This window comes from Hyalella azteca, unplaced genomic scaffold (assembly GCF_000764305.2).
Source record: "Hyalella azteca isolate HAZT.00-mixed unplaced genomic scaffold, Hazt_2.0.2 contig15455, whole genome shotgun sequence".
Classification (NCBI taxonomy): Eukaryota; Metazoa; Arthropoda; class Malacostraca; order Amphipoda; family Hyalellidae; genus Hyalella; species Hyalella azteca.
The window spans coordinates 628,995-647,317 of NW_025945309.1; the positions used below are offsets into that span (position 1 = coordinate 628,995).

At 42.5% G+C, this 18,323-nt stretch overlaps 2 protein-coding genes across 4 annotated transcripts; one reads left to right on the forward strand and one right to left on the reverse strand.

The window, feature by feature from the left end:
- Positions 1–1,550: 1,550 nt before the first annotated feature.
- LOC108681019 lies at positions 1,551–4,831 on the reverse strand. Its single transcript, XM_018169957.2, has 3 exons — positions 3,096–4,831; positions 2,674–2,865; positions 1,551–1,752 (listed from the first exon to the last, which is right to left on the reverse strand). The coding sequence occupies exons 1-3, from the start codon at positions 4,359–4,361 to the stop codon at positions 1,567–1,569; spliced, it is 1,644 nt and encodes a 547-aa protein (XP_018025446.1). The 5' UTR covers positions 4,362–4,831; the 3' UTR covers positions 1,551–1,566.
- Positions 4,832–7,680: 2,849 nt separating this feature from the next.
- LOC108681046 (cytochrome P450 9e2) lies at positions 7,681–18,048 on the forward strand. Of its 3 annotated transcripts, none has more exons than XM_018170014.2 (8): positions 7,681–7,879; positions 11,688–11,869; positions 12,284–12,980; positions 13,467–13,657; positions 13,830–13,869; positions 15,491–15,551; positions 16,536–16,726; positions 17,275–18,048. In XM_018170014.2, exons 2-8 carry the CDS (start codon positions 11,690–11,692, stop codon positions 17,469–17,471), a joined length of 1,557 nt encoding a protein of 518 aa, XP_018025503.1. In that variant the 5' UTR covers positions 7,681–7,879; positions 11,688–11,689; the 3' UTR covers positions 17,472–18,048. The 3 variants fall into 3 exon arrangements, with proteins under 3 accessions (XP_018025503.1, XP_018025501.1, XP_018025502.1); XM_018170012.2 differs by lacking the exon at positions 7,681–7,879 and adding an exon at positions 10,095–10,196; XM_018170013.2 differs by lacking the exons at positions 7,681–7,879; positions 13,830–13,869 and adding an exon at positions 10,095–10,196 and having other exon boundaries at positions 13,467–13,697.
- Positions 18,049–18,323: the final 275 nt, after the last annotated feature.

The window sequence follows — 18,323 nt, forward strand, 5'->3', positions numbered from 1 at the left end:
CTTCTGTTATACACCAGGAACTACGCGCAACTGAACTCAACTAATTTTAGTAAATTAGGCAACTGAACACTGCGACGGGAAACATTTTCCAGCAACTAATGGTGTGCTGTCGATCAGTCATATTATCCCTATAGCTTAGTAGCATCGCGTGTGTCATAATTTTTAACAAATTTTGCAACTTCTGTTTCAGCATATGGAAAACACAATGGAATACATTCGTGCAAACATTGGAAAGTCATTTTGAACAGTTTTCTCAGTTCTAACAGTTTCGATGAACGTGACACGATTGAGGCCATAATTTTCAGAGCACTCATGTGGATTGTGATGCCCATTCCTATATAGGATAAGAGCATAATTTATTTAGCAGAATCAGATCATGAGTAAAGGATGCGTATATAAGTTCTATAGCAATAAACTCTCTTTATTGTTGCGGTGAAATTAATTTTATTTGTGAATACATTTTCAGTGAATGTTGACAATCATAATATGAAGGTAGATGATAAAAAATTTGTATAAATGTTAATGGTAGTGACAACTTAAGTAAAAAGTTTATATTTATAAAGAAAACCATAACAGTTGCAATAAGAAATTTGTAACTCTACTATAAATTAATTATTCATCATTCTTAAGTTCATCGTAATTACAAAGCGTCGACGACCCTCAGTAAAAAAATACCCTTGCTTCCAACCGCCTCCTCGTACGTTGTTTGCTATGGTCGCGAACCCTGGGGTTACCTCTTGACAAGTGTGAAGTAACAAACTACGCACGAATGTTTACTGAATCCGTCTAGAACCTAACAAGTTTCTAGTTCTTAAAAAATTGATATCTAGTTACATTTAAAACAGAAATGTTGCTTTTGAGTAAAAGAAGATCCACGTTTGTTATGAAGTTACACTGCGTATATACCCACTGCACATTACCCACTACACATAAACCCGCCTTCCACTCGAGAAAGAGAAGAACACTGACTTGTATGAAGCCTTGAAATCTGTATCAAGACCAAAGTCATTACCAATCGACCATGAACAGCACGTCACCCTGATCACCATAGAGATGAGGATGACGTGAGGCGGGCGGGCTCGCCTGGTACTACGCCATTAAACTTCAGTCCGGGCTGGGCTTGCTGACCAACTTTGAAATGCATGGAGTTTTGTGTGCTCAGGGCGATGTGTACATGAAGTGTCGTCAGGTCAGGGTAGATAGGAGGGGAGGTTAGGGCAGAGGGGAGATTAGGGCAGAGGGGAGGTCAGGGCAGAGGGGAGATCAGGGCAGAGGGGAGGTAAGGGCAGAGGGTGGATCAGGGCAGAGGGGAGGTCAGGGCAGAGGGGAGATCAGGGCAGAGGGGAGGTCACGGCAGCGGGGAAGTCAGGGCAGAGGGGAGATCAGGGCAGCGGGGAGGTCACGGCAGCGGGGAAGTCAGGGCAGAGGTGAGGTCAGGGCAGAGGTGAGGTCAGGGCAGAGGAGAGGTCAGGGCGGAGGGGAGGTCAGAGTAGTCAGGTCAGGGCAGAGGAGAGGTCAGAGTAGTGAGGAGGTCAGAGCAGAGAGGAGGTCAGAGTAGAGGGGAGGTCAGGGCAGGATCTTGAGCTCGGAGACTCTCCTGTGACCTCGCGCGTGCTTCCTGAGGGTCACGAGGTCAAGCAGTGCGATGCCCCGCCACGTGCGCACGCCCTTCAGCACGTGCAGGTTGGTGCACGTGTCGACCAGCAGCTGAGCGGCCTCGATGCCCAGCACGCAGTTGTACAGCTCCACCACCTGCTCGAATGTATACAGGTATACAGGTTGAGCTAGTAAACCTGTTCGAAGTAAACTGGACAGCTCCACCACCTGCTCGAAGGTATACAGGTATACAGGTGGAGCTAGAAAACCTGTTCGTAGTAAACTGGACAGCTCCACCACCTGCTCGAAGGTATACCGGTATACAGGTGGAGCTAGAAAACCTGTTCGAAGTAAACTGGACAGCTCCACCACCTGCTCGAAGGTATACAGGTCTACACAGGTGGAGCTGTAAACCTGTTCGTAGTAAATTGGACAGCTCGACCATCCTGCTCGAAATTAGTCGTACAGCTTCATCACCTCCTTGAAGTGAGTTTTACAACTCTACTACCTGCAATAAGTTGCACAGCTTCACCAAGTAGTTGTACAGCTCACAGAAATAAGTTGTATAGCTCAACCAACTGCTCTCAGGGAGATCTGAAGGGCACCAGCAGCTCATATTGAGCATTAACTACCCGATATAAGTTATACAGTAGAGATGTAGAGCTTCAAGATGTCTCTAAATAATAAGTGATCCGATATTTATTCGTACAGTCCCGATGCCTTCTCGTGTTGAGTGGTACGAGGCTCTGCACTACACCAGCCTAGTGAATTAGATGGAGATGTCGAATATCGCAGCCACATCAATGTTGCTTGTCAGAAGATTTACATAGGCCGTCCATTTTCATTATTTTCATGTCTATAATTTAAAGCACGGCGATAAACATTTCGCATCAAACACAAACAAATTTTAAATATGTTAAATGTTTCAAATGTTATTTATGTATTTTTTATCCCTCCTTGGGTTTGGGGTATTAGTTCAATTTATAAAGCAATCTATTTTATTTAGTAAACCATTCTATGAGAGTGAATTGATCGATTGCAAATTCAGCATTAATATGACTCGGGTGTCCCGCCCACCTCGAGCGCCGGCATGCGGTTGTGCGCGAGTATCTCGCGCAGGTCGTCGTCCACCAGCGCCGTGGGGCGCAGCAGGAGGCGCCTCAAGCTCGAGCTGAGGATCAGCGCTGCCACCAATCCCTGCCGGGACAAGTTGAAGTCTTTGGCCCAAGCTTTGGGTCCCACTCCTGTCATGCAGTCCACCTCCAGGACCTGCAAAGCAACATGTTTTACTACTCCTTGGCCATTTTGGGACCTTATTTGAAAGTTTGTGTTGTCACATTCTTTTATTTGTAGAATAATTTAGAATCTTGGTATGAATAGAATTTCAAGATGTAGACTTGTACATCATGTTAGGCGTTAATTTTCTCCGTTGTTAAAATTGTTGGAAGTGCTATCTTTTCCTCACACTGACCACCGCCCCTCTCACCCATCTCACCTACCTGCAGGTTTTTGAGAGTGATGGTACCAGGGGCCTGGAGAGCGGCAAGACTTTGCTTGGTGGGAACGGTGGCTGCAGGTAAGGCGAGCTCCTCCAGAAGAGGACAATGTCCTGCCAGCAGACCAAGGTCGGCCTCCCAGTAGACATCCCCTGCCAGCCTGAGTACCGTAAGACGAGCCCCGATGTTCCATGCTAGGTCGTTGAGGTTCGCTTGACTCAACAGGAAAGGTTCCTTAACCGTTATACTCAACTGGGTCAGGTTAGGGAGAAGTCTCAAATCATTCAATGTAGCGCCAGGGCCCGGATGTTCCTGAAAGGTTGCACGAATTTTTTCTAGTTTTGGACATAACTTTTTTAGAGTTTGTATCCGTGATACGGTCACACATTTGACGTTGATTTCTATCAAGTTTGTTTTGGCTCCTTCTGAAAGTTCATCAAACATTTGCAGAGGGTCAAGAATGTCACGAATTCCGAACGAATTGATCTCAGGTAGTCTGGAAAGGACGTTCAAAATGCCGTCGTCGGTGACGCTCGTCTTGTCGAGGTCGATGTAATTGAGCCGTGGTTCGTTGGTCCCCCATTTTACATTGACAACGACCCTCGCCAGCCCTTCGTCTGTGACCATCTCACTGCCGCTCACGTCAAGACTGACTAAAAACGGGCAATGACGTGCAACGAGCGTGATGACGTCATCGGTTGCTTGATGTAAGGTGATGTGCTGCAATCGTCGACACGTACGGCAGATGTCCGTGAGAAGCTTCTTCACGGGATCACCAATGGAGACCGGCAGGAAGAGCACCAACTTTTGCACTCCTTCGCCAGATCTGATGAGCAACTCCAGGTCTGGAGGCCAGTCCACTCCCTCTGGTGCCGTCTTAGGAAGGGTGATGTAGACAGGCTCCCGTACCGGCAGCTCAGACGTGAGTAGCACGAGCGCGCGATTGACAGAAGGCATCTCCCGACTTCCGTGCGACAGATGCAGACCTCCAGAACGCAGTGCGTTGTGAATCATGCATGCTCTCAGCTCCCTCGGCAGCTGAGTTAGAAATCTGTGCAGTGCAAAGACCTGAGCTTTGGGCAAGTCCCTCCTAAGGACGTACTGGACGCGTTCAAGCCAAAACTTGCAGCACATCGATGCCAGACTGATGACCTGCGTCTGCACCGCCGGCGGGTGGATGCGTTTATGGGGCGTCAGAGGTAACGCTTCCTGATGTCGGGCCAGCGCCTGGGGAAGGCGCGGCAGGGGAGGGTTCCAGGCTGCAGCCATGTTTCTTTTTGGAGTTACGATTGTTTGTTGTCTTTTCTTTATTTTTAGGCGGTGTAGCTACTTTTTGCGGATTCTATGCAAATCAATATGTAAAATTTCCGAAATCCTTCCAAAATGCAGTTATTGGTTCAAAAATCACCCCAAATATTTTGTGATGAGTCAAAATTAAATTTAAATTGAATGAACGCTGTTGTGTTGATTGAAATTATCTTTGTTTATTGTCTCCCTGTACACTGTACTGTCACCCCTAAACTGGGCCTCAACTTCAGTCAATTCAGTTAGCTTAGTCTCAATTAATCAGCTGATTTTTCAGTAGAATACCTGGCTTTGGTTCACACTGCATTGCCTGGAGAAGTCTACACTGAAACAGTGCTTTGATAAATTTTATTAGTACACATTACAAGAAACGAAGGCCGTAAGCTGTCTCTATGTAACACTAATCGATAGAGAATCTAGATCGTGAGATCGGATTAATAATAATATTGAATCACACGTTTTATCGTTTTATGAATTGCAAAGAATTCACAGAATTAAAATAATTCAGCAGGTCTTGCGGCCTACAGGCACTGCAGGTAGAGCACTGCAACCACTGCACCAGCAGCGGCTGTACAGCGCGCCAACTGCCCCCTATACGGAGCCCCCTAGAGGAGGAGGGGGGTCATTGAAAGGAGGAAGGGTTCAGAAGTAGAATATAATTCATCCAAAGAGAAAAGAGGGGCGTAAAGAAGTTGACCGGGCAAATTTTGAGAGAAAATGTGAGTGTCACTAAATGTATTTAAAGGAATTTCCATTGCTGTGTAATTCGTAAGATCGAGAATTCGTGGAATTTGAAAGAAAATCGATATAAGATTCAGATATAATTACATTACAGGAGCGAACGGAAGTGCTGGCGCTGTCAGCTGGCGTATAAATAACGCGCGGGCACTACGCCAAGCGCGGGCTGACGCGGCGACTCATTACGGGGCTCCTGGCCTGGTACCATCTGACGTCAGTACCATCTGACGTCAGTACCATCTGACGTCAGTACCATCTGATGTCAGTACCATCTGACGTCAGTACCATCTGACGTCAGTACCATCTGACGTCAGTAGGGTAACATGGGGCAGCGAGCCCACTGCGGGTCACGGGCCCAAAGCGGGTTTCCCGCTAAGTATGGCAGATATTGGTCCGTGTTCTCTACCGCCGGTCGACAGTTTCACTGGGATGAAGTGTACGGATTTACGTTTTGCTAAGAGTTTGCGTTATTAAGTTATTTGTGAATAACTGTTTAAGCCCAGATAAAAATTTTCTTGTGGCTAAATAAAATTGTTTTCGATTACTGTAGATGAAGCTTTTGAAATTACTGTGAATTATATTTTGAAAGTAAAATTTATAGGGATAATTTTGAATTCAAGTTTAGACTATTAGCTTTTAAAATAAAATGTTGACAGGATATCAATTGAAATGATACCTAGTGGGGCAACGGGCCCATGGGTGTCACGGGGCAAAGCGCCCATATGGTGGGCTCAATATCCCTCTGTGAAGTCTTGTGTTATACATCATTAGATTTGTCTCAATGACCTTTTCAAAACTATGACTAGCTTTCTGAATTACAAATTACACTTCATATTGCATGATTTTTTGATTTGCCGCCTCAAAGAAGCAGGTTCTAGTTTCTAGTTATGCGTATTTGACCCCTTATCGAGTTATTGACTCTTGCCTTGCCAAAAATTGATTTCAGCCAAAACCAATGAGCCAAAAGTTGATGAGTTTTTATGGTGTTGGCTGAAATCACGATTAGGTACGAATTCTCTGCACATAATATCTGGATTATGGACGAAACTGGAACGAAGTTTTTTTTCTGATCAACTAAATATATTTTTTCTAGTCAAAGATGCATTTTTTCATGTCAAGGATAAATTTTTATCGCAAGGATATATTTTTCAAGTCAAGGACATATATTTTTATGTCAATGAAATATTTTTCTTCACGTCAGTGATAGATTTTTTAAGCCAAGAGTATATTTTTTTAAGTTAAGGATATGAGTTTTTGAGTTGTTAATAAATGAATGAATGTCATATTTTTTATTACATTTATCTTATTTTTAACTGTAAAGTGTTGTTTTGTCATTTTAAAACGAAAAATACGCAATTGGGGTGAAGGGACCAAGGGTGGGCACCTTGCCCCAAGCCCATGGGCCCATTGCCCCAATTAAGGGTGGGGCAATGGGCCCATTTTGACACTTTTTACAAAATAGTATTTCATTAAAAATTGAATTACTCAATAAGCGTCTAATTCACATCATACATTCCTCATTAGTTGTACCTTTAAAAAAAATTACGAACCACCTCATATCAATTAAAACTTTATCAAAAATTTAGTTTAAAAAAGGGGGGGGGTTACCCTACCATCTGACGTCCTTCGTCAATGCTCTGGCATGGCAAGCATGGAATGACCAAGGCACCAGTAACAGTATTGAACATGAATGCGAAACTGGTGAACTCATGAGAGGCGTGGGCGATAAGTGTCTGAGTGAAAACATAACGTAACATAGTGATGTCGGCGCTGAAGTGTAGGCCATAGCTTCCATAGCTTTATCTAGTTTTTGAACGCGTTCATTCTTGAAGCGCCAGGCGCGATGACATCGGGGAGGCTGTTCCACATGTCGGTGATTCGAAGCGAGAAGAAATGTTGTCGCGTGGAGAAGTTGCAGCGCAGTTTCTTTTAGTTTATAGCCGCGGCACCTGGTGTTGGTTCTTGTTTCAAATTCTAGTAATCATTCGGTGACCTTGTATAAACCATGAGTATACTTGTATACTTCAATGACGTCCCCACGCAGACGTCGAAAACTGAGGCTTGGAAGCTTCATAATCTTTAATCTTTCTTCATAGGACTTGCCCTTCAAGCCTGGAATTATCCTTGTTGCACGTCTTTGAACATTCTCTATTAAATTTTTGTCCTTTTCATTTCTCGGTTACCACACAACGTTTCCAAACTCTAAATTCGGGCGCACTACAGCAACAAACAACTGATTCATCGCTTCTGCATCTAGGAAGTCGTATAAGCGTGTGATTAGTCCAAGAAGTTTGTTGGATGTGTTATTTCACAATATCTCACAACAAAGAATCGATACTAAATATTATCATCACCGATTCTTTAATTACCGCACAAATACTACTCATCTTAATTTAAACTCGTTAAAACGTGGCAAAGGGTTGAGTTTACTGCCTTTGTGGTATACTATAAGCAATTTAATATTATTTGAATATATATTAATAACCTGACGAAAACAATTAACTTGAATGATTCACCCAAAGACACAAATTAACGGTATGATTTACCTTATCATTTTCGTCAGCCCCGCTGATGCAGCCAAGCTACATCAGTCATCGCTGATACGGTCGCCCATGACTCAGCAGCGCTGCTTCTTGCGCCACTATTGCTCTAGTGGCCACGTTAGGTGCCGGTGTCTGCTCCGCCTGTTCCTTCAATTACCGAAAGATTTCTTTTTGTGTGGACAATTCTAAGCTAATTAAGAGGTAAGGCTGATGTTAGACTAAATAACTCATTAAAATGTATGATTCTCGCTTGTACCTTTTAGTAGTTCAGTATAAATACTGTAAATGGCTTAACACGTTCACCTTATGTGTTATACCTACTAGTTTGGTTTAGTCAGGAAGATATCTTCGTCTAGTTAGAACATCCAAGTGGTGTACAAGCGTTATGAGATGTATTGAAGTGTGAATTGTTATTAATACAAATATAATTCCGTGATGTGGAGAAACATGGATGTGAAGACACGATGTTGCTAAGTTTACACCTCCATGTTAGATCCGCTGCAGCCACAACCCCCACAACCGCGATGCTCGTTCAAGGTCACGTCTCGTTCACTTACAAACTTACTCGTTATATTCAATGACGAAGAACTTATCGGCTCTGATTAATTTGAGAATTTATTTGTATTCGAACATCGTTGCGTGAGGAGGCAACTTACAAGACGTGATCTGCTTCAATCAAGAATTTCTGAACCAACGTTATCACAGTTGAGCTTTATCAGCTCGTACTACTCTATTGTCTGACGCTGACCTACCTCATTATCAGCTAACTAGTCGCGTTATCCAAATCTAGAGAAATATAAATATATTTAATATATACATAATTATGAATAAAAGACTTATTCTTAATTACTTACTTTAGGTTTATAATACTGAGTACTTTACTAGCCTTCTATTCCGTATCATCAAACTCATGTGCGTAAAATGTTTGTGGTAGCTTGGTGATGCGCGTTGGAGGTTTGAAGGAAAGCAATTTAATCAAATCACGAGTGTTGATATTAATTTCCTAAATTGAAATTTCATGTATATTTACTAAAAATTTGAATACAAATAAATAAATATATATAAATTTATATAGTTTTATGATATAACTTATAACCCTTAGAAAGCGATACAGGTACGATTCAAACATCATGACACTACAGCGATTTGTGCAAACCTGACGACAGACGAAATAAAAGGTGAGCAGGTAACAAAGAACAATCGCAATGTACCTAAACAGTTAGCAGATGACTAATGTTTTGTCAGCAGGTTGCAAATGATAACTCGATCGAACTCGATCGACAATTCTACGGACCCGCCTGCGGACTCGCGCAACTGGGACACTCATAATTCCTTCAATACCTAACGGATCTGTATGAATTTTGGAATGTGAGTATTAATTATCGATACGCTGCCGCAGGAATTATTACAGATTTTTGCATGAATTATTTCCTAACCTAACCTATCCTAACTTAACCTAACCTAACCCAACCCAACCTAACCTAACCTAATAATAAGTCATGTAAAAATCTGTAATAATTCCTGCGGCAGCGTATCGATAATTAATACTCACATTCCAAAATTCACACAGATTCGTTAAGTATTGAAGGAATTATAAGTGGCCCAGCTGCCTAAAAAATACGTTTATTGGTTTTAATTAAAAAATAATTCATGTAAAAATCTGTAATAATTCCTGCGGCAGCGTTTCGATAATTAATACTCACATTCCAAAATTCACACAGATCCGTTAAGTATTGAAGGAATTATGAGTGGGGCAGTTGCTTAAAAAATACGTTTATTGGTTTCAATTTAAAAATAATTCATGTAAAAATCTGTAATAATTCCTGCGGCAGCGTATCGATAATTAATACTCATATTCCGAAATTCATAGAGATCCGTTAAGTATTGAAGGAATTATGAGTGGCCCAGTTGCGCGAGTCCGCAGGCGAGTCCGTAGGCGGGTCCGTAGAATTGTCGATTCAGTTAATTTATTAGGTTATAAGCTCAGCTATACCCTACCTCTCTTATCACAGCGCTATAGCTAGTGGGCGACCAAAACTGCAAGCCACGTTGGCCACTCACTGGTTCGAATTTTGCTTGAATGTCTTCAGTATGCAGACCTTAAATGAGTATGAATAATTGGGAAGCATAAATTATATGTGAAAATTTAACGTGATAACCAATTATATTCTAGACAATTCTCCTAACCATCTAGCACCCAAATGATGAAGCATCGTGGACGGATCAAAAATCAATAGAAAATGGGTTGTTGATGTAAAATTTCCCATGAAGTAAAGAACGTTCATCGAATTTCACTTAGACATAGTAAATCAAAATTTAGGGTAAAAATAAGTAGTGTTAAGCAATTTAGGGCATTAAATCTCCCGCTGACCCGCAATTCGCCACATTGTTGAACACAGTCACTTGAAGTTTGAAGTTTTGAACTAATAGTCGCGGTCTCGCCGATCTCTTTGTCTGTGACACTGTGTGCGTTGAGCAACGGTCACGTGCAAGATGACGGTTTCAGTTTGCCAAATTGGTAAGGAGGCACTGGCTTATATTTTCCCTGCTTTCGACTTCTTTTGTCGTCCCTTAAGACTTCAGATGCAACGAGACGTTCAAATTATTCTAATGACTAATACGCAGTCATGGCGAATCGCCATGTGGAATCCTTGAAGGTTGAGCACTTAAGCGTTTAGGGTAGAATTTGAAAGCTGAATATTTAAACCGGCATTTGAACGGAGATAATAGAATAATTGAATCGAGTTGTATATGTGTCTTAATATCTTGATGAACCAAAAAGGCTAGGTCGCTAGGGTGATCGTAGAGTGAAAGATTTATTTCATTGGAAGGGCCTAGCAATTCCGAATAGTTATGGAGTTATGGTTTGGTGCGGGACAAACTTCTGGCACTGAGCGATCGTCCAACCAGTTACCCCCCACTTCTAACCATTTATGTGCTTGTTATTATTCCACTGTGAATTATTTATAGGCGGTAAAACGTTAAATCGACGAAGAATAACGCCGATATAAGTGACTAAGTCCTTCATACTTTTTGGGGGGTTAGGTACGATAAATTTATCTGAATCACTAAAATTGAAACTTGAAAGACTCAAACACTTCTATGAAATGATCTCAATTCAAACCTTAACGCAGTATTCGATCTTATTCGTAATTTTCCCGGCTAAGCAAGCATTTTTCCGAAGTCGCTCCCGTAACGACGATGTTAGTCACGTTGAACGTTGCGTCAATCTTTGCTCTGTTCACGGGCTAAAACGAACAGGATTAGCGGAATGAAGTGTATCGTGGATTGGATTGCGTACTGCGGCCATGACGGAAGACTGCTGCGACCCCTTGTCAATAACGTGGGATAAACGCATCGGTATTTCTATTCTTCTGTTTGGAGACATTTTAGAAAATTAATTGTACTTTTGAAGACGAGTTTTTATTGAAAACTTTTGAAGTGAACTTATCACTTATTAAGTAAGGCGGTGCTCCAGAAAGTCGCTATAATGGTAATACCGTACTGCGTACTCGATTGTTCTGGTACTGCTGCTAGCAGAGCACAAATGGGCTCTTTGACGCTCCTACCTTGACATTCTACATTATGCCGAATCAATCTGATTTTATTATCATTCATCTTTTCGTATCATCGTAATTGGACAGGGTGAGTTTTCGTGACTGTTACCGCGGAAGTACGTAATTTATGCATTATTTCTGAATGTCGTTTCTATGATTCAATTTTGCCTATTGGTGCCGCTTCATCATGGTAACTGGAAAATGGCGTGACGGAAAATACTACCAAATATTTCTATAAGTATTTCCCTACATAGTGGCAGTAAGGCCTAATGGCCTATTTTTGTAGTACCGTATGGCTTGAAAGTTAGGTATAGTGGCCGTTCTCAAAGGAGTTAGTGTGATTGTGCTTCTACTGGAGAAATTACGTGATATGATGTTACTCACGGTCACGAGTCATGACCGTCTCAACTGAAATGTTTCCTGAACCTAACGCTGTTTGGTTGCCTCGGCAGATATGTGGTGGTTCGTGGTGACGGTGCTGGTAGTGCTGTTGACAGCGCTGATATTGCACGCTTGGAGGAAACAACATTACTGGCAGAGGAGAGGAGTACCCGTGCTTCCCTACCTGCCTCTGGTTGGACATTCCATGTACAACATGAATGTGCTCAAACCTCGACACCTTTGGAGGGATGAGGTCAGTTGTTTCTTTAACGGAAACGTTTAATTTATAGGGTAAGAATAACGTATTGAAAAGTAGCTCGCCTGTCTTCCAGAGTTGTAACAGATTAAATCTACCCTTGCTTAACGGAATGTAATTCAATATATTTAGCTGTCTTGCAATGATCGCGTATGAGAAATTTCATGTTGCGAGGAATGGAGCTTGTGATTGCATTATTACTACGAAGTCTTCTTGAAATTGAATGATATTCAACGTCTGATTTGACGTTTCAATTGAGGTTCAAGCCGAATATTCAGGAGCTTCTTACAATTGAGTGTTTTTTTTTGTATTTTTTTTTGTATATATTAATGGGGGAGATGCATTCACCGGACATCAGTTATGGGACTAATAGTACACATTTATGAGACTAAATATGCCTTTAATTTCCAGGAATACCTCAAGTCTCGCGGAGAAAGATACGTCGGACTTTACGATTACCTCACCCCTTCCTTATCGATACAAGACCCACAACTTATCGTCTCGATATGTATTAAGGATTTTGACCACTTCGTCGACCGCCGTAATATGGACCTGACAGGCACAGATTCTGAGGTGATGAACGACATTCTCACTAACGCAACAGGTAATCACTGGAAGCACATCCGAAACCAGCTCACCCCCACTTTCACCTCGGGCAAGATGAAGGATATGTTCCACCTCGTGCAGGAACAATCAACTACGTTGATGAGCAGCTTGAGACAGCGCAGAGATGCAAATTTTCTTGTGGACGTCAAAGAAAGCTTCAACAGCTTCACCATGGATGTAATAGCGTGTTGCGCCTTTGGTCTTGAGACGAACACGTTGCGTGGCGAAAACAAGGAGTTCATAGAAAAAGCTGCAAATTTGTCCAAGCTTACATTTAAGGCAATGGTAAAGTTCTTCTCGTTCCTGCTATTCCCAAAACTGGTTAAGTTTTTGCGAATTAGTTTGGCATCTCCTTCCTTGATTTATATGGAAAAAGTGGTTCGGGATACAATGGCTGCTAGGACCAATGGAGTTCGCAGAGGTGACTTTTTGGACTTGCTGCTGGATGCCAGGGAGTCGACGAAGGAACATGAGGGCGAGGTCGATCCTAATGGGATGAAAAGTACGTGACTGGTTGGAATTATATATTGGCGCCTTATTGCAACCCGATTTTTCATCAGTTAAGCTTCGTTTTAGCAACGAAAGGTCGGAAGTGTAATTTTTGGCTTTGATTCAATGGCTTCAAAGAATAGTTTTATCTAACAGCGTGTGTTATTTAGTAAAAATCAACAACAAAAATTCTATTGACATTAGAAGAAGATATATTTACAAAGTACCCTTTTGGGTAATACAGACAATCACTACAAATAAGTCCTATATTACAGAAGGTCCGTTGAAAGCATAATTAAATGGGCAGAGATTGGTTTGGTGCATTTCTGAAGCACTCGAACAAATATGGCACGTTATTGAAGTTATGACATTAGGCTGCACATTATAAAAGTGCCCTTACCATCGGTTTCATGTAACAGAAAGTGAGGTGCCATCCGGAAGCAAGTGACAATAAATAAGCGACAATAGAAAGTGAGCTGACATTCTCTTTTACTCGCAGAAGGCGGATTGAAGGACTCGACCATCGTGGCGCAGTGCATCCTCTTCATCCTAGCGGGCTACGACACCACTGCCAACACCCTCTGCTTCGCCGCAGCGCTCCTCGCCCGCAACCCTCAATGTCAGGCTCGTCTCAGGGCGGAAGTCGCGGCCAGAATTGAGGGTAACGAGGGCGGCAAACTCACCTACCAGGACGTCATGGAGTGCAAGTACCTCGACGCTGTACTCAGTGGTGAGGGCTGACGTCAATACCAATGTCACCATGATTGCGTCTCGTGTATCTGTCCTTTAAAGCGTCAATATGACGATTCCAGTTAGCGCTTTTCATCCGATTTTAAACGAGGGCGGCAAACTCACCTACCAGGACGTCATGGAGTGCAAGTACCTCGACGCTGTACTCAGTGGTGAGGGCTGACGTCAATACCCATGTCACCATGATTGCGTCTCGTGTATCTGTCCTTTAAAGCGTCAATATGACGATTCCAGTTAGCGCTTTTCATCCGATTTTGATGGAATGTGTTCAATTAGTTACTTGTGGCGCCAATGCACTTGGAATCTTATAGTAAAAGGTATAAGTGGGACGGAGAGGTTCCATTTTGAGGTAGTTAGTGGCAATCTTTGAGGCGCAATTGAACTTGGATTGAATATATTTCAAGATGGCGATGTAATACTTTTGTAAATGATGGTTGTGCCCTCATTTGAAAAGCCCCTAATGTCAGGTTAGGCTATCAGAATGCGTTAAATGTAGGCAGTTTTGGAGTCAGAATACGTTTAATGTTTGGTGGTCCTTTTTAAATTTGGGAGGCCCTGGCCCTAACGTGAGAAGAGACAGGTGGTCACTCGCAGGGTTTTAGAGGTTGTCTCCTACGGAGCAAGACCGTTGCAGTTGGAGTGAGGGATATGATTATAGGTTGCTGTAGGTTTGGAGTGTGATGAGGATTGCCGAGTATTTGTGTGTGGCTACATCGTACCTCCTAGCTGTGGACTAGGGAGGAGATAAATACGAGTGAGGGAATTGTAGGGGACGATGTTTGCGCTGAACACGGGCACGGTACAAAATGGTTTAAAAAGCTGTATGAAGATAAAGGACTTCTGAGGACTCGCGTGTTTGAGGCTTTCAATTGTGATTGAGGTATGGGGGTAGCAGTAGCTACTCCAGAGTCAGCCAACATCTGGAGTAGTATCATAACCAGTGGATCATGTAGTGGTGGAGGTATAAGAGGCCCCAATCATGGAGGTAAGGGTACATTGGTCGACGCTGCCGGTGTCTTGGCATCGGTCAACAGTGGCTAGCCCGTCGCAGTCAGGGTCTGTGTTGTCAAGAATAGATGATAAGAGCGCTTACCTCCGTCAGCCAATTACTGATGATTGATTAAAATAGATCTACTAATCACAGACCAGGAATCGTCTTATGCACGTACCCTAGCGAGTTTTGATTGAATGGGCTCATGGTGCGAAGGTTGAAAAATAGTGATGTATCGTGAATGGCTCGATTTATTGTCATGTATGATGTAGGGATCTTAGCTATATATGCGGGGTGCAAGAGCCGCTCCTGATTCTCGACCGCAAGAAATGAGAGACAAGGCGATAGAATACGCCTGGATCTGCGTTTCCTTGGTTGACCTAAGAAGTCGATTAGATGATTTTTACACACGGACGTAGTGGTGATGGTGGAGACAAGGTGGGCGAGGAACTGGAATCCTCGTGTGTAGGTCTAGTGTTTCAAGTGGAATAATTTCAATTTAATTTAGCATTAAATTTAGTTCCACTCGTTAGGTGCATTAGTTCAAGTTTGTTTTTAATATTATTTGATTACTTTATATACCTATGTCGATAATCCGAAACTACGTATAAGACGATCGAAATGTTTCCATTCCTCAATATGCTTCGCAAGCTCAATCAAATGAAGATGTAAACTTCATAGTTTACTAAAAATACTAAATGTAAATAATTTTGTATTCATCAAAGTTTGCAAGACGACTTTTCTTATACAAAAGCAACTCATTGTGTGTTTTCATGCCTCAGAAACGCTGCGCATGTATCCTCCGGCTCATCTGTTGGAGAGAAAATGCACCAAGGACTACAGGTGATTGGTGATGTGTTTGTGGTACTTCATTTGTGGTGCTGTGGTGTCCCAAAGATTTGGAGCTTATATATTTTAAAGCCTTGACCTCAGTGGAGCTACAAATCGTGTTGATATATCTTGTATTTAGTGTCTCTTCCATAAAAACGGATGGCAGTTAACGTTAGTGGCATCTATAGGCAGGTGGCATGCGTTTGTGACTGTAGTTTAACTGGTGAGCGGTCGAACAAAATGCATCCAACTTCTGCTTATACAGACGCTACACTCGCGTCAGCGACGGTACGCGCAGAGAAATAAGTAAGACTTTCTTCAAGTAGCGATGCACTTCCTATCCTTGTATGGGTCAACTTGACAGTTTTTCACGGCACAAAGGCGTATCAGTGCTACATCACTATTCTATGCTTGTAAGTTTCTCACCGCCCTGAGGGGCTGTCGCTTGCCAGCGTCAATAGGGTTAAGAAATTTTTACCTACGCGTTGTGTCCTAATTTCTTTATAGCAGGATCGTTTGTAGCTTCAGAAATGGTAGAGCTTTGTGTTCATTGTACAGTGTTTTTGAGTTTATTGTTACACACTTAATTTTGTGTTTATTGTACTGCCAAAGTGTCGATGTCAATTGAACCATTTATCGTGCGTGCACTAGATACATTTTAATTGTTGCGTTGTGCTGGGCTTTTTGAAGTTTTAATTCGAGAGCCGCCATATCTGCGTATGACCGACACTGCAGCTCAAACTCGTCGTGGGAGATTTCACCTTCCAGAGAGCACATCGCTCTGAAATCCACGACCTTGATTGAGACGCAAATTTTATTATTTCATTAACGTTATCCAAGTACAAATTTTATTTGTATCACGGTCTGCCATTAGGAGTAAAACATTTAAATATATTGCGGCTGAATAAATGCTGCATTTTGTTGATATGCAGTACTTTCTTACTGTGAATGAATGTGTATTATTATTGATTTTAAACAAAAATGCTTTCGCGACAGCGTGCCCGACTCGGACGTGAAGATCACGCAGGGTATGTTCGTGACCGTGCCCGTGTACTCCCTGCACCGCGACGAGCGCTACTTCCCCGACCCCGACACCTTCCTACCCGACCGCTTCATGCCCGCTACTAAGAACGACATCCCGTCCGGGGTGTACCTTCCCTTCGGGGCTGGCCCCCGTATGTGCATCGGTGAGTCCACTATTGAGTGACCACGCTTCGTTCTACTTACAAATCATCTTAAGATAGTTTTTAAATATTTTTCTGTATTGTAGCTCTCTGTTTATGGAGTAACAAGCCAATTCCATGACCTCGACCTGCCGGACGCGTGTGCAACTGCTCATTATTTATCATTGTTTCAATTTCTTCTAATTTCAACATCTATTCATCACTAATATCTCCTTTTTATTCATATTATAAACATCATGCTTAACACAAAGCATAGCATCAAATCGCACACGTCTACACATTGTTTTCAACATTTATTTGATGATCGTTGAATATCTATTTCCTGCGGACAAATGCTATGAGAATCACTATTTCTGTGATAGCAAAATCATAAGATTCACGATGCTGGCTCATTCTTGTACCTCATCTCTGAATGGTTAATCTCGTGTAAACTTAAGTACGGATAAGACTGTCAGCTGGCTTGTCGAAATGCTTTTGAATTATTTCATCCTATATCTTTTCTCAAGTTTCTGATACTTCAAATAAGTTTTCGTTCATCTTGCACTTTTCAGCGGAACGCTTCGCTCGCATGGAGGCACGACTCGCACTCGCTGACCTCATCATGAACTTTGACCTCTCAGTCGAGCCGGGGTCAGAGGAGCTCAAAGTTGCCAAGTCGTTCGGCATCCTGCGACCTGATCCTGCGAGCCTGAACCTCATCTTGAGAGACGCGGCATCCAGCGCGGCCGGTGCCACAGGCGCTGCCTAGCATATTCTGAGTTCTACCTAAATTCTTGATTTTCGCCTTCGTGTTTCGATGTTGCGTCCAGTAAATGTTAGTTACAAAGTCTGAAATACATTTGATTCATTATGCCGCACCTCTGATGCGGACTGTCATCCACAGCCAGAGACACGAGTAATGGATTGGCTTTTGTGTTCGTCGAGGCGGCTATATTCGTCATGGGTGAAGTGATTACTCGGTTATTTTGCTTTATTAATTATGATAACATATTGGACCACATAGTATGTGGTACTACAAACTGAGTAGTACCGTGACCTGACGCTGCAGGCTTGCTGCGACTATCGTGAATCCATGAGTGGCATCCTGCGTATGGGGCCCCGACAGTTCATGAATACAAAGACGTAAAGCTTGATGGTTGTGTCTAGAAGGCTAATAGAATTATATAGGCTGTGCAGAGAGCCCTCGTATTAGTCTTTTCAGCAGTGGCTGGTTAATGTTGAGAAAAGATGCAGATGAAATTGATATCTGATAAACTGAAACCCACCAAACAACTATTGAATTATCTTCTTGTACGGTAATGGTAAATAAAAAGCATGGGACGTAATAGTTCTGTTTTAAAGACGTTCCTCCATAATTCTTAGGGTACGACAATTTCTTCCTTAGCGACCATCGCAATTTGATGACGGGCAGACGCTCGATACACGAGCGGCCCGTAGGACCGCTAACTGTACATCTTGTGATTAGTCTACACATGTCTTTGATCTTTAATTAACACATTAATTATAAAGATCTCATGACGACCGTCATTCCAGCGACGTTATTGTTGGCATCACTCGGCAGAATCGCTAATTCCGATCGAGTGCCAAGATTAAGAAGAGA